This window comes from Trichechus manatus, unplaced genomic scaffold (genome assembly GCF_000243295.1).
Source record: "Trichechus manatus latirostris isolate Lorelei unplaced genomic scaffold, TriManLat1.0 scaffold00035, whole genome shotgun sequence".
Taxonomy (NCBI): Eukaryota; Metazoa; Chordata; class Mammalia; order Sirenia; family Trichechidae; genus Trichechus; species Trichechus manatus.
This window is the reverse complement of record NW_004443971.1, coordinates 9035616-9049807: the sequence shown is the minus strand read 5'-3', so window position 1 is coordinate 9049807 and position 14192 is coordinate 9035616. Positions and strand designations below refer to the sequence as shown.

Genomic DNA, 14192 nt, shown 5'->3' with positions numbered 1-14192 from the left:
TTGACTTTAAGACACAACCTAATCTTGTAGATTGAGTCCTGCCTCATTAACATAACTGCCAATAATCCCAAATTATTAACGTCATAGAGGTAGGAGTTACAACACAAAGGAAAATCACATCAGAGGACAAAATGGTGGACAATCACATAATACTGGGAATCATGGACTAGCCAAATTGACACACATTTTTGGGGGACACAGTTCAATCCATGACAGTTGAGCACAGGACATTCACTGAGTTTGAGAATTTCTAGATGATAAGTTAATAGCAGCAACGTATATTCCTATTGAGTGTACTGGTGAACTAGGGAATTTATAAAAACAAAGTCATTGCAAAATTGGGTAAGGCTTGGGAATTTGCGGATGAGTTTGTCTTTTCAGGCATAACTCTAGCCACTTTGTTTTGTGGGTGTGAATACATTGTGTGAATTGTTGAGTAATAATAATAGTTATAACAATAATAACAAATGATGGCAATACTGATTTATACTTGAGGGTACTTTAGTGTTTATAAAGTTTTTTTTTATGATCATCACCTTGTTTGACTTGATCTTCAGCAGCCATGTGAGTTAGGCAGGGCAGGTCTGCTCTCCCCATTTATTTTTTTAAGCAAATGAAAAAATGTTGAGGCGTTGAGAGTGCTTCCATGACTTACTCAAGGTTACTTGGCTACGAAGTGACAGAGCTGACACTGAACTCTGGGTCTTAAGCATAGTTCAGGATGCTTTCCATGGAGTACCACCTTGCTGGGCTGGGGTTTATTGTATACCCAGACATCTTACACACCTTTAGAACTCAATAATTTGACCTACTAACCTAGAAATTGACCAGACCATCTCATATACCATCCAACCCTTTAAAATTTAGCCAGTGAAGTGTTGACATGCTTAATAATATGCTGTAGAGAGCATAAGCCAATGGGCGTACAAATTTGATCACTCAGCAGCCACCCAGAGAGCGAGCACAATAAGATACATGCTAGAGCAGTTGATTAGGCAGCATTGATGGAGGCTGAAGACATGAACTGTTCATTAAATGAATCACAGTCTTACTGTGCTTAATGCTTACAGGGTTTCTGTGGCTGTGACATCTGTCATTAGTCAATACTGATTAAGTACCCACCCAGTTCTTGGTGGTATGTTTTCATTGAATATTCTAAAATATACCTTGCCCTCAAGAGACTTCCTTCCCATAAAGGCAAGATAAGTATCAAAATAACACGTGAGAACTGGTAATGCTGCATGCAGCTGATCCGCTGACTATTTAGACTTCATTCCATCTAGCTCTGTAGTTTCCCAGAATCAAGATGTACTACTTTTTTCTTCCTTCCACACTTATTTTGAGCCATGTAAAGGAACTCATTGTCACAGGAACAGGCATTCGGGAGGGAGAGGTCTGAATCTTATGGATATTCCCTTTCTTCCCAAGTGGGTTGTTGGTACTTGGTGTACTTAAGTACCATTTGCCAGCCAGGAAGAGTTGCTGCCTGTGGATCATAGCTTCTCCGCTGTGCCTGGTGCCAGGGAGATGCCTGCTCCTAAGGTGATGACTCTTTTGAAAACAGGTGTGTAGATTTCTGAGTGACATCATTCTAATTTGACACAGACATATATTTATTTCTCTAGAATGAACGACGAGGGTGAGCCAGACCGTCTGCCTCAGTCACCTTCCAAGTTTCATTTGTTTTGAATATCTGCTACCACATCTGCACGTATATTTTCCCTCTGTATGTTTGTCATGTGCTGTAATTACTTATGGGACTTCTGGTGACATCTTAATTAATGAAAGTAGAAAAACTGAAGATATAATTGTAGAGTTGTTCACAGGTTATTCTACGGAAAACGTGGATCCAGCTGTCAACTTAATGTAGATGGCTATAAATTCTTTTTAAAGAGAAACATGTATAACTACGTTCTTGGTCATTGACCATGCCTTTAAGTCTTTTGCTTTTGCTATGGTGTTGTCATTTTAATTGAATGAATTAAGACAGATCAGGCCATTTGATGTGACCCAGCCTCTTTTGGGGGGCTTCCAGGGAAAAATTTAATTCATAAGTGAATTTCTAGGCCCCTAGTTCTATGGATCATATTGGGGTGGAGTGCATGGTCCTTATTCTCTAGCATATGGATTGTACCCAGAGAATACAAGGAGGGTTTAGCAGTCTCTTAGTTTATTCCTCCCTAAGAATGCTAGTGCCAAGACATGGGGTATAAATGAAGGGAAGAAGCCAGGTCTGTAGAAGACGCTATAGAGAGGACTAGTTGGGAGGCAGCTTTTATAAGACAGCCAAGTTTGGGTTTCACAACGGGTTCATCCAAGCTAGTGTATGCACAAGCAGCAACATCAGGATGAGATGTGAGTTGCTCCTGGATGGACATTTTAGGAGCAGGAATGCCACGTCTTGGATCCAGGAGGTCTGCAAACATGGGAGAAGCAAGTCAGAAACAAGGATGTTGATCATTGTATCCCTAGTGCCTAGGACAGTGCCTGGCACATACTAGGTGCTCAATCAGTATTGAATAAATGAATGAAATAAGAAGACAGTAGAAATCAGGGGCTCAGAGAAGGAGCCTGGATAATAACAGGTCAGAAATACAGGCAAGAAATCTGGATGACAGGGATCCAAATCTTGAGTAGACCCCGTGTCTGGGCTCACATGATCTGCAGAGCTGTCTCTGGAGTGATGCAGAGAAGAACCTCTTCCCCTCTCCTGTGAACACAGGGTGGGATGGGTGTAATTGAAGGGAAGGCAAAGTCTCCCACCCTGACATAAATTGATGGAGAAATCTCCAGTCAGAACCTACAATGGCTCGAACTTGGGGACCATTCCCAGTTCTCTGACCTAACTCAGATGAACCTTAGTCTAATAACTATTCAAGAAATAGTTATTAAGCACTTAATAGTTGTTAGACACCCTGCTAGTCCAGTTCTCGACTTCAAAGCAGATTCCTAAGGTCCCAGCTCTTGGACATGCCATGCTCCCAAGGGTGTGGCTGGCCTCCTCGGAACTTATCCAGATTCACAAGAATTTCATTTCCATACAGCTCTTCCCTAAACCTGCTTATAGGGGACAATTTAGACTATTTTGAGGAAGGTGGGTGGGTACACCACTGCTTGAATCCTTTCTAATCATGTGTCTAGGCTACTGAAGATGATTTGCGGTACTAAGTTGTCCCTGAAATTTGGAAAGCTCATTTCTCCACACGCAGAATACATATTTCTGCCTTTGTCTGGCCTTTTTCTTTTTCTGTCTCTAAACTCTCCTACTCTGTTCTCATTGCTGGCAAAGCTGAAGCTGGGGCTCTGATAAGGCCAGAGAAGTGTGCCTGCCTGCGCGCCCGCCTGCCTGTCTTTGAAAGATGCCCCTAGGCTGCCGCTCTGCTACTGGGTCACACAACCAGCAGCCACTATTACAGGCAGGATCTTTTTCAAGTCACTTCCCACGTTGGTGATTCTTCCCTCCTCCTTCTTTTAACACCTTCCCCAAGCAAATCCAATCCATCCTGTGGCTTATCTGGGTCAGCAAGGGTCTGATTTTATGTATGGCACTGTCAGACCATAAATCCCTGCAATTTTGGCTCTCTCCAGCCTGTCTGCTTCTGTCAGCATCAGCATAATAGAGAAAATAAGCCAGAAGGGCTAATAACACTCATCTGAATGAACTAATCTCTTTGGCTGCCTCAGTTCATTTCATTTTAATCAGGGTACCAGGAAGAGAGTTTCGGTCTAAAAATTCAGCCTTGTTGCTCATTCCCTGTCCAACTGTCACTAAAAATCCCTTTTATCTTTCATGTACCTTTATTTTCCTATCCTCCTCACAGGTGGGTGCTCACTAACATACATTGAATGATGTGTTTTTGACTCATTTTGGGGTTTTGTCTACCATCATATGTATGTTTAGTTTTAAAAGTGACAAACGGTATTCTTCTTAGATGTGTTGATATTTGCCACCCCTGTACACACCCTAGCAGGTTTGATAGGGATTCTGAGAAAGGGGGGCTTGGTAGAAGTTGCTGAAGCATCTAGGGTTCGGGCAATCTGGGCTCCCTTTGGATTTCTTCCTGTCAGTCTCAGCACACAGTTGCCTATGTGGAACGCAGGACTTACCGTTCCACTCCGTCCCTTAGGGGAAGGACAAAGGAAGATTAAATTCCACTCTCCCATTGGTATCTCCCTCACTTCTTCCCTGAGACTTACAGCTGCTTTGTTAATTGCCTGTTGCTGCTGTCTTATCCCAAACATTATTTGTCGAGGGCTGTGCATTTTCAGCAGGCTGAGCTCTTGGCCCTGGCCCAGGGCCGGGTAAGGACCATGTTGGAAATTGATGAAAGCTGAGTCCTAGTGTGTTTGAAAATAAAAATAATAATATTTCCTCACATTTGTATAGGGCTTTATTGTTAACATTTTATTTGGTCCACACAACAGCCCTGTGAGGTGGGCAAGTCAGAAACTGTAGGTGCAAAGGGAAACACACCCCAGTATAGCAATGCAGAAGTTCAAGCCGTTCTAGTAATGCCATGCTTGTGCCATGAGTTCCGTCTGCATAACCACGAACATGTTGTTGTTAGTTGCTGTTGAGTCAATACTGACTCATGGCGACCCCGTGTGTCAGAGTAGAACTGTGCTCCATAGGGTTTTCATGGCTGTGACGTTTCAGAAGTAGATTGCCAGGCCTGTCTTGTGAGGCACCTCTGGGTGGTTTTGAACCACAAACCTTTCAGCTAGTAGTTAAGTGCTTAGCTGTTTGCGCTACCCAGCAATTATTAATTATATAGCTCCTTAGGCCGGGAGATCTTCCAGAATTTTACAACTGTACCCCATGCTTTAAAGATCTTTAGGGAGCTAGTTGTGCACTGACGGGGAAGGTGTCCGTTCTATAGATGAGGCAACCGAGACCGAGAAGTGGGGATGTAGAAAAAAGGAAGTGTAACAGAGGGGCCAGTTTGGACTTTTATAGAGTAGGTTCTTCACCCTAGATATTTTAAAGAAATCCCTCTGAGCATTTGTTCCTAAATTTATTGAACATCCATAAATAGTCTAAGTTGAGGAGAAAAACTAGGCTAATGTATTCGAAGCTAATGATTCAGCTTTGCAGGTTTATCTCTTTCAGTGCATTTATAATGATAATCTCTTCTGTGGATGCACAGCTAGCTTGTGACTTTCTGGGTCTCCTTTCTTTTGACTCCAGAGTCATTCCCTCTCAAGTACAGTATTATGTTTTCTTGATCTTCCTCCTGAAAAAAAATCTTAAGTAAGAAAAATACTTCTGGATATTTTGTCTGCTTTTTAGGGATTAATGTTTGAGGAGGTTTGCAGCTGTTCAGCACATTCCTAAGGGATGCAGGCCCTTTTCTTTAAATGCCCAAGTATTACACAACCCAAGGCTCTGGGGGCAGGGAAAGTAAAGAGACTGTACAAACAAATGATAGATGGAAAAGATATAAAGACAGATTTCAATCTCTTAACCAAACGGAGTTTCCTTGGCTCCAGCGGCCCCAAATAAAATAAGGCTGTGAAGTTGCTGGAGCAGGAAACCACTCTAGCAGAACCTTCATATGCTCCCTATGAAATCACGTCTCGTTGCTTATTTTCCAGCCTGAAGTGTGTTTCATCTTTGGAGCTTGTTTCTAAACCAGTCTTTGTGTGTGTTGGCTGGGAAAATTGTCTGTACAGTAGGTTTGTGTTTCCCTCCTCACACATTCCCTTCACTTCTCCTGTCCCACCACTATCCAAAAATAAATAAATGAATTCATTAAAAGACCTCAGTTGAAAGGAGGACTATGTCTGAGAAAGTATACAGACTCAAAGAAGCAGAAATATTGTACGAAACACTGCAGTAATAATAAAAGAGACTGGAATCCCTAGAAGAAACACACCACAAGGTCTAATACTTTTTTTTTTTTAAGCCATAGACTCCTTTTTTTAAATAAAAATCTTGCATAGAATCTCAATATATGAAACAGATCAAAGCAGTGTTTCATTGGTATAAATCTACTTTTAAAGTAAAAAATTTATAAAGAGTACTTATTACAGAGTCAGTCAATGAGAACAATGAGGCTGTGTTCATGAACTAAAAATATTGAAATTGGGATTATGAATAAGGGTTGCGATTTTAGATCAGTTTCAAAATCCAGATTGTTTCTGATTTTGGTTTGGATTGCCCAATATCAAGAAAATTCTGATTCACACAGATGAGTTGTTGTAATCTTAAGATATTCTTAAAGGTGATTTAGACACTTAAAAAGGAAAAATAGAATAAAGTTGAATCATTAACATTACCTAGCAGCTATTTCCATTCCCCTTCGTAAATATTAGTTGGATAAGCCCCAGAATGTATAATAAACATTGCAACAATTGATAATGAGATAGGATGTTGATTCTCATTACATGACCGTGATCTGCCGCGAACCCAGCACACGACCCTGAGCATTTGTGGGATATAATTGAACTTGGCCTCTGTGTGTCAAATCATATGCTCACCTGTAGAGTTTACCCCAGGAGGCACACAGGCTTGAATTGAAAAATAGGCCTGTTCAAAGCTACATTCATTCTCACCAGTAGCACATTTTCTAGACGTTCCAATACATGCAGTGATAGCAGGAAATTCTTTATTGCAAAGCTTGTATACAATTAAGCTCACCTAGCAGCCCATGATAACTTTGTGGTGGTCTCTAATGCAGGGAGATTAGGTCCTAGGTCCCTTGCTCATTTTAAACAGGTGTTACTCATGCAAATGAACGTGTTACAGTTAAGTGTTAGGCATTTTATTGTAAAAGATGCCTGCTTTCACCAATTCTTTTTATTAGCCCATTTTAATTTACTCATCCTTTCTTCTGAGTGTCCCCCAGGGAGATATATGCTCTACATCCTCTTTCCATGGTGTTGATTGGTATTGCCTCCCACTTCCACTTGTGACCTGTGGGGTACATTTGTGAGCTAGCTGGCCCTTTGTCCGTATCTATATTAAAACTCTCTTTGGTCTGCTGCAGTCCTTCTTTGTCTCCTGCACTAGACTGTGACATTGGCCCTTTTGTAACCACTAAAGCACCTGATACTACATCTTGGCATTTGAGCTACCCAATAAACATTTATGAAATTGAACTGTGATAATGTTTTTATGTGTGTAAAATGTTATGTGAAAAGAACCCACCAGCCCTATGTTCCTACCAGTAGAGACCCGTGTTCACCCAAGATAATAAACATATTAAAACCAATTGTAAATCTAAGATCTTGAGAGATCTGCCTTTTTTTTTAAAAAAAAGCAAGCATAGTTGCCCACTGTATTCCATGCTTACTGAGGACATAGATATCTTGCCAAGAGAAACCAACACCCAATAAAAATGTAAATTGGATTATTTAAGGTTTCATAACCGAAGCTGATTTGGAATCAATTTGAAAGTTTTCTAGCAAATGGAAACATCAGATGTCACTGAATGCAGTTCAACTCTTTCACCATTTTGAATTTAAGATTGTTTCCTGTTCACCTCTTTTCAGATGCTAAACATTTTGAAAGGAGTGATTAACTACATGTATCTCTCCCTCCCAGCTAGGATATTGTCACGTCTTTTAATTTTCTTAGAAAGGTAACTGGGCATAATGTTACCGCAGTGCTTGGTATGTAATAAGCACATAAACTGTTAGTTAGTTATGTGGATCACAGAAGTGCCATTCCCAGACGGGGAGAACAGGTACAGCAGTTCAAATTTGGACTTTAATATTCATTGATTGGAAGCAACTTCTTGGTACTGGTTGGACAGATTTTTGATTTGCTGGTCTGGTGGGTTCTGAAGCCAAAATGGGTGTGGTGTGATTATTCGTTAATAGTTACTTACTGAAGGATTGGAAACGCCCTTCTGAGTTGCATTCCATCGTCTACAAATCACAGGTGCCTGGCAGCTTCCAGTCCTGAATGCAGGCATTGCTGACTCAAGAACCAACCATCTCTCACTTCACTTTCTTGCATTAAGAGACTAACTGAAGGGAAGGAAGAGGTGAAAGGGAATGAACAAAGTGATACTGCCAGCAACACTTTCTTTGCAGTTACTGGCTTGGTTTTGAATTCCAACATTCCAGCATTGCCACTTTGTAGCTGTGTGACAGCTAAAAAGATGTTTAACCATTCTTAGTCCTATTTTCTTCATCTGTAAAATGTGGTTAATAGTATCTACCTTATTGATTGTTGTGGGTTTAAATTAAACAACATATATAAAGGGCCAGCCCAGTGCCAAGTACACTGTTCTGTACCCATTGCCATCGAGTTGATTCTGACTCATAGTGACCCTATAGGACAGAGTAGAACTGCCGTATAGGGTTTCCAAGGAGTGCCTGGTGGATTAGAACTGCCGACCTTTTGGTTAGTAGCCACTAGAGTTTCCAAGTACATAATAAGGCCTTGATAAATAGTACAAATAACCCCTATTTTCTGTTTCTCTCCATAAAGAAATCCAGATTCTAAGTGCAAACTTGCCACTGCTTAAATTAGTGCTGTGAACTGAATAGGTAATCAGTGATTCTTCTGGATCACAATGTTGTCATCAGAAATGAGTGTCTGTGTTTAGCGCTTTACTGCTTTACTCAAGCTGTAAAAGCTTTAGGAATAAGTGGGTTCAGATCTGGTTTGTGCTCTTTGTTTTATGGGAAATGAGACATAAGATCATGGCTCTTTCAATGAAATCAAAACCTCCTTAGGTGTCTTCTATGGAATTGAATAGTTTTCAGTAATTTTTTCATGGCAAATGCCTCCGAAGTTGTCTTCTTGAGTCTTATTGTAGTTGTTAGTTGCTATTGAGTTGGTTCTGATAAATTTGTGAGGGTGTAACCTCTAGTGCTCTAGTGATATTGTCTCTGGTGACAAACCAAATGACTTGGGAGGTAAGGTTACTGACTCTGGAATCAGACAGTCTAGACGAGTTCTAGCTGGACAACAGAGAACTGTGGTTCTAGTCTCTGACTGCCTCTTACAAATTCTGGGCAAGTGACAACCTCTCTGAGCTTCAGTTTTCTAATGAGTAAAATGGGGATAATGGTGGTTCTTTTCCTACCACAAAGTGGTGGTGGAGCTTAGATGAGATAATGCATATAAAGCATTCAACAAGTTCCTAGAACATGGTAGATGCTCAACAGATACTCTTGCTTCTCCTCCTCCTCCTTCTTCTCTTCCCCTCTCTCCTCTCCCCTCCCTCTTTTTCTTCCCATTCTTATTTTCCCCTTTTTTCTCCAATGAGTTTTCAGAGAAGGAGAAAACTGGAGATGCTGGCTTCAGGCAAGATACCCTTATTTCTGGTTTGGCTTGATTGCTGTGACTTTGTGACATGGACTGTGGTCGTAGATGTTGACCCTGGCTACTTACCAACATTGATTTTTTTTTTTCCTTTGTCGTTTCTTTACAGGAAGGATCAGAATGTTCTCTCTCCAGTCAACTGTTGGAATCTTCTCTTAAACCAGGTGAAGCGGGAGAGCCGAGACCATACCACCCTGAGTGACATCTACCTGAATAATATCATTCCTCGATTTGTCCAAGTCAGTGAGGACTCAGGAAGACTCTTTAAAAAGGTATATAGCTATTCCTAGTGACAGAGCTTCTTGGGTGGAACAATGAAACAGACATATATATAAGAGGAAGGATATTTTATTGATTATTTGGAAGACTTTCAGCCTGGTCATTCCTTACCACATACCCATGGAGAAAAATAAATGAATTGGCATTCATTTCTTCCTTTGTGAGCTGAATTAATAGGAGCCTGGGGAAAGGGACTATTTGCAAGGAACAACCTCAGGGCTGGCAGCATAATTCATAAATCTGCATATATTAATAATGATTTTGGTTTGGTGAGTTTTGGTCAAATGATATGGAGAGCTATTGAGATTCAGGGGCCTTCACTGTTATTTCATGTTTTCTTCCAGTTCATTTAGCAAATTCATACATGTTTTTGGTTCCCTTCCCTTTCCAGGTTCTCATCTTGGCCAGGGTGGACTGAGAAACTTGATCTTGATTATTCTTTTCATGGCATATTTTGTCTTTGGGTCCCTGAATGCTTTCGGGGGTTCAATTGTTTATCACAATTCCTTGGATGAAGATTGAGTAATTTAACCAAAGAAAAACTCAAAAATGGTCATAATCTTAAGGAATTTTCTGCCAAACCCACCTTACCTGTCATTGGTGGAACCAGCTTATTAGAGCTCCAGGAACCCATTTTCTAAGCTCTCACCTTGAGACCTTGGTGGGGTCATTTATTCTTGAGGTTTGGTTAAAAAAAATGGTGGCAAAGTTTCCCAACCATTGTACATGATATATTGTGTTTAACATTGAAGATCTGACATCCCCAGATGACTTTTCAGAAAGCAGATAATCTTCCAGTGAGTTAGAGGTAGAAAGGATAAACAGGGCTATTTAGAATTCATTGGTTTCCATTTAATAAAATCCAGTGTTAAGATTTGAGGCTGGGATAGAGAGGACTCTGATAAACAGGATTGTGGCAGATATAGCCATAGCTGTTGGTCAGTTTTGCAAGTCTTAGTGTTAGGAAGCTGCCCAGATTGAGACTAGAAGAAATTAGAACTCAATTTCTTCCTTTTTTTACCAGCCTGAAAAAACGAACTGATTTAGAATCTTCCATCTGCATGATTGTATCCCTGAAGGGGCTTTCCCTGTATCTGAATGACAGGATATTGAGAGTACAATCATCTGACAAAGACGGAAGAGAAAGATAACTCCCCCAGAGCTCGCTGGCTATTATTAGTGGCCCTCTGAGCTGTGGTTGGGCCACACTTTGTTTAGGGGCAAAGGTACTTTTCACTGTCTCCTCCATGGTTCCCAGCATCTCTTCTAGCTTGCTTGTCATCAGTTTGCATTTTCTGCAGCACTTGGTGACATGTGTGTGTGTGACTAAAGTTAAAATCCTCTTAGGTGAAACCTTGGCAGTAATTGGATACCACTTCAACTCTTCTTCTTGACCTTGCCAACCACTTAGACTATCTCAAGAAGGAAGGAGGTTGTATTTCCTCCTCCATTCTCTGTGTTCATCTGAGAAAAACTTTTGTGAGAGAGGTTCAGCCATGTAGACTTCATCCCATAGCTCATCTCCCTTTTCTCTCAGCCTTGGAAGATTGAGACGAACTAGGCTGAAACAGTTTTGGTGGCCTCTCCAGATCACAGAGTCGTTCATGCTAACAGCAGGCAGATATCAAAGTCATGCGTGCTCCTGGCTCTGCAAGTGCCCTCTTCACATTTCACCAAAGGCTGAAGTGCATGGCATGGGTAGAAGGCATGGAGGCAATTGACTTCCACAAGAAAATCCCCCCATGAGTGGTATTCCTAACCGTGCTCCCAGGTTGACCTCATTAAGCTGCATTTCTATGTTAAGGGTGTAAGGAAGAATTTTTCTCTCACAGGACTGTTTATGTGGTACATTTCATTGAATAAAAGTGTACATGTTGTAAGTGTACAACTCAATGCATTTTCACAAACTGAACACATCCTAGGTAACCAGCACCCAGATCAAGAAACAGGAACATTACAAAACCCCAGAAGCCTCCCTCATGCTCCCTTCTGGTTACTACTCCCCCATACCAAGGCTAACCACTGTCTTGACTTGTAACAGAAGACATTAGTTTTGCTTGGTTTCATTCTTCATATAAATAGAAGCATACAGTATGTGCACCTTTTTGTCTGGTTTCTCTCATTCAACAATATGTTTGTGAGAGTCATCAAAATGATTGTGCATAGTTGCAGATCATAGGACTTCCTCTTGATCTTTATAACTTTTAAATTAAATTATAGTCGATTAGAGATACGCATGGTATTGTTGAAAAGCCAGTGTTTACTATCCCAAAGGGTGAATAATCTCATTTTTCTCTCCCCTGGGGTCGCAATGTAGGCAGAGAACTCCAAGGTAAAAGCTGACTTGGCAGATCAAAGAGTAGATTAATTCTGTTTGGGCTGAATGAGAACCTCTCTGCTTTCTAGTAATAGGCAGAGAAACATTGTCTCCGTACCCAGTTCTTCAATCTATTGTTCAGAGTGTGTTGCACATGCGGAATTGGAATCCCACTGGTTGAGAAATAGTAATCAGATAAGAGACTTAAAGAATGTGCCTGGCAGCCGTGCCAGTTATGTAAAGCTTTCCTGGGCTGGCTTTGTGCTATGAGAGCAGAGGCCTTTTCCAAGGTACTCTTTCTTTTAGTCTCTGCTCTGCTATTGAATTGGACAATGAGCTCACCTTTCTGTGCCTCAGTTTCCTCAGCTGTAAAAAGTGGTTTTGGGCTATATATGAAATCCGTAAACTCCCCTCCCTGCAAAAAAAAACAAAGGAACCCACTGCCCTCCAGTGTATTCTGACTCAGTGACTCTATTCGACAGAGTAGAACTGCCCCATAGGGTTTCCAAGGTTATAATCTTCACCAAAGAAGCTCCGGTGGCACAGTGGTTAAGTGCTGCCTGCTAACCAAAAGGTCAGTGGTTCGAACTTTCTCCACAGGAGAAAGACCTGGTGATCTGCTCCCATAAAGATTACAGCCTAGGAAACCCTATGGGACAGGTCTCCTCTGTCACATTGGATTGCTATGAGCTACAGTCGACCGGATGACATACAACAACAGCAACAGTCTTCCTGGAAGCAGACTACCACATCTTTCTCCCGCAGAGAGGCTGGTGGGTTCCAACTGCCGGCTTTTCAGTTAGCAGCCCAGTGCTTAACCACTGTGACACGAGGGCTCCTTATGCTAGTCATGGTGCCTTCTTTATCTCACATGCTGTCATTCTGTGATAACAAGAGTATCCTGTGCTTGCAGCTTCTGGTTCTTAGATGAATTTTGTTAAATCATAATAGGCAAATAGCAGTCCCAGAGATAAGGGACACACACAAGTGTGAGAGGTAGGAGGAGGAGGAAAGTTTAGCTAAGGCAATTCAAGACCAAATTTCTTTTATATATATATATATATAGTTATTTTAGGTGAAGGTTTACAGAACAAACAGTTTCTCTTTCAATAGTCAGTACACATATTGTTTTATGACATTGGTTAACAACACCACGACATGTCAACACTCTCCCTTCTCAACCTTGGAGAACTTTTTTTTTTTTTCGTGAAAATATACATACCTAAAGATACACCATTTAAAAAATTTGTACGTGTACAATTCAGTGAAATTGATTATGTTCTTCCAGTTGTGCTGCTATTTTCACTTTAGATGAAGGTTTACAGAACAAAATAGTTTCCCTTTAAACAGTTAGTACACATATTGCCCTATGACAATGGTTAACAAACCCACTACATGTCAACACTATCCTTACTCAACCTTGGGTTCCCTATCACCAGCTTTCCTGTCCTCTTCTGCCTTCTAGTCCTTGTGCCTGGACTGCCTGTGCCTCATTAGTCCCGTTTTGTTTTATGGGCCTCTCTAATCTTTGGCTGAAGGGTGAACTTTAGGAATGACTTCAGTACTGAGTTAAAAGTGTGTCCAGAGGTCATACTCTCGGGGTTTCTCCAGTCTCTGTTGGACCAGTAAGTCAGGTTTTCTTCGCGAGTTAGAATTTTGTTCACCTTCTCCAGCTCTATCCAGAAGCCTCTGCTGTGATCCCAGTCAGAGCCATCAGTGGTGGAAGCCGGGCACCATCTAGCTGTACTGGACTCAGTCTGGTGGAGGCCTTGGTAGCTGTGGTCCATTAGTCCTTTGGACTCGTCTTTTCCTTGTATCCTGTTCTCTTCATTCTCCCTTGCTCCTGAAGGGGTGAGACCAGTGGAGTATCTTAGATGGCCGCTCACAGGATTTTAAGACCCCAGATGATACTCACCAAGGTAGAATGTAGAACATTGTCTGTATAAACTGTGTTATGCCAACTGAGCTAGATGTTCCCCGAGACCATGGTCCCCACAGCCATCTGCCCAGCAATTCAGTCCCTCAGGGACTTTGGAAGTGTCTATGGAGCTTCCATAACCTTTCCTTGTACCAGTTGTGCTGGCTTCCCCAATATTGTCTACTGTCTTACCCTTCACCAAAGTTACCACTTATCTATTGTCTATTTAGTATTCCCCCCACCACTCCCATCCCTTGTAACCAACAAAGACTGTTACTTTTTGTGTGTAACTTTTTCATGACATTTTACACTAGAGGTCTCATACAATATTTGTCCTTTTGTGATTGACTTATTTCACTCAGCATAATGTCCTCCAGTTTCATCCATGTTATGAGATG

At 41.3% G+C, this 14192-nt stretch overlaps 1 protein-coding gene across 5 annotated transcripts in view; it reads left to right on the top strand.

Moving 5' to 3' along the window:
* The window catches only part of SRGAP2 (SLIT-ROBO Rho GTPase activating protein 2), a 330724-nt gene that overhangs the window by 130177 nt on the left and 186355 nt on the right, over positions 1 to 14192 (top strand). For all 5 annotated transcript variants that reach the window (XM_023730300.1, XM_023730301.1, XM_004375212.3 and 2 more), the window contains exon 4: positions 9390 to 9552. In XM_023730300.1, coding sequence (XP_023586068.1) covers positions 9390 to 9552 — 163 coding nt within the window. The remainder of the gene's footprint in view (positions 1 to 9389; positions 9553 to 14192) is intronic.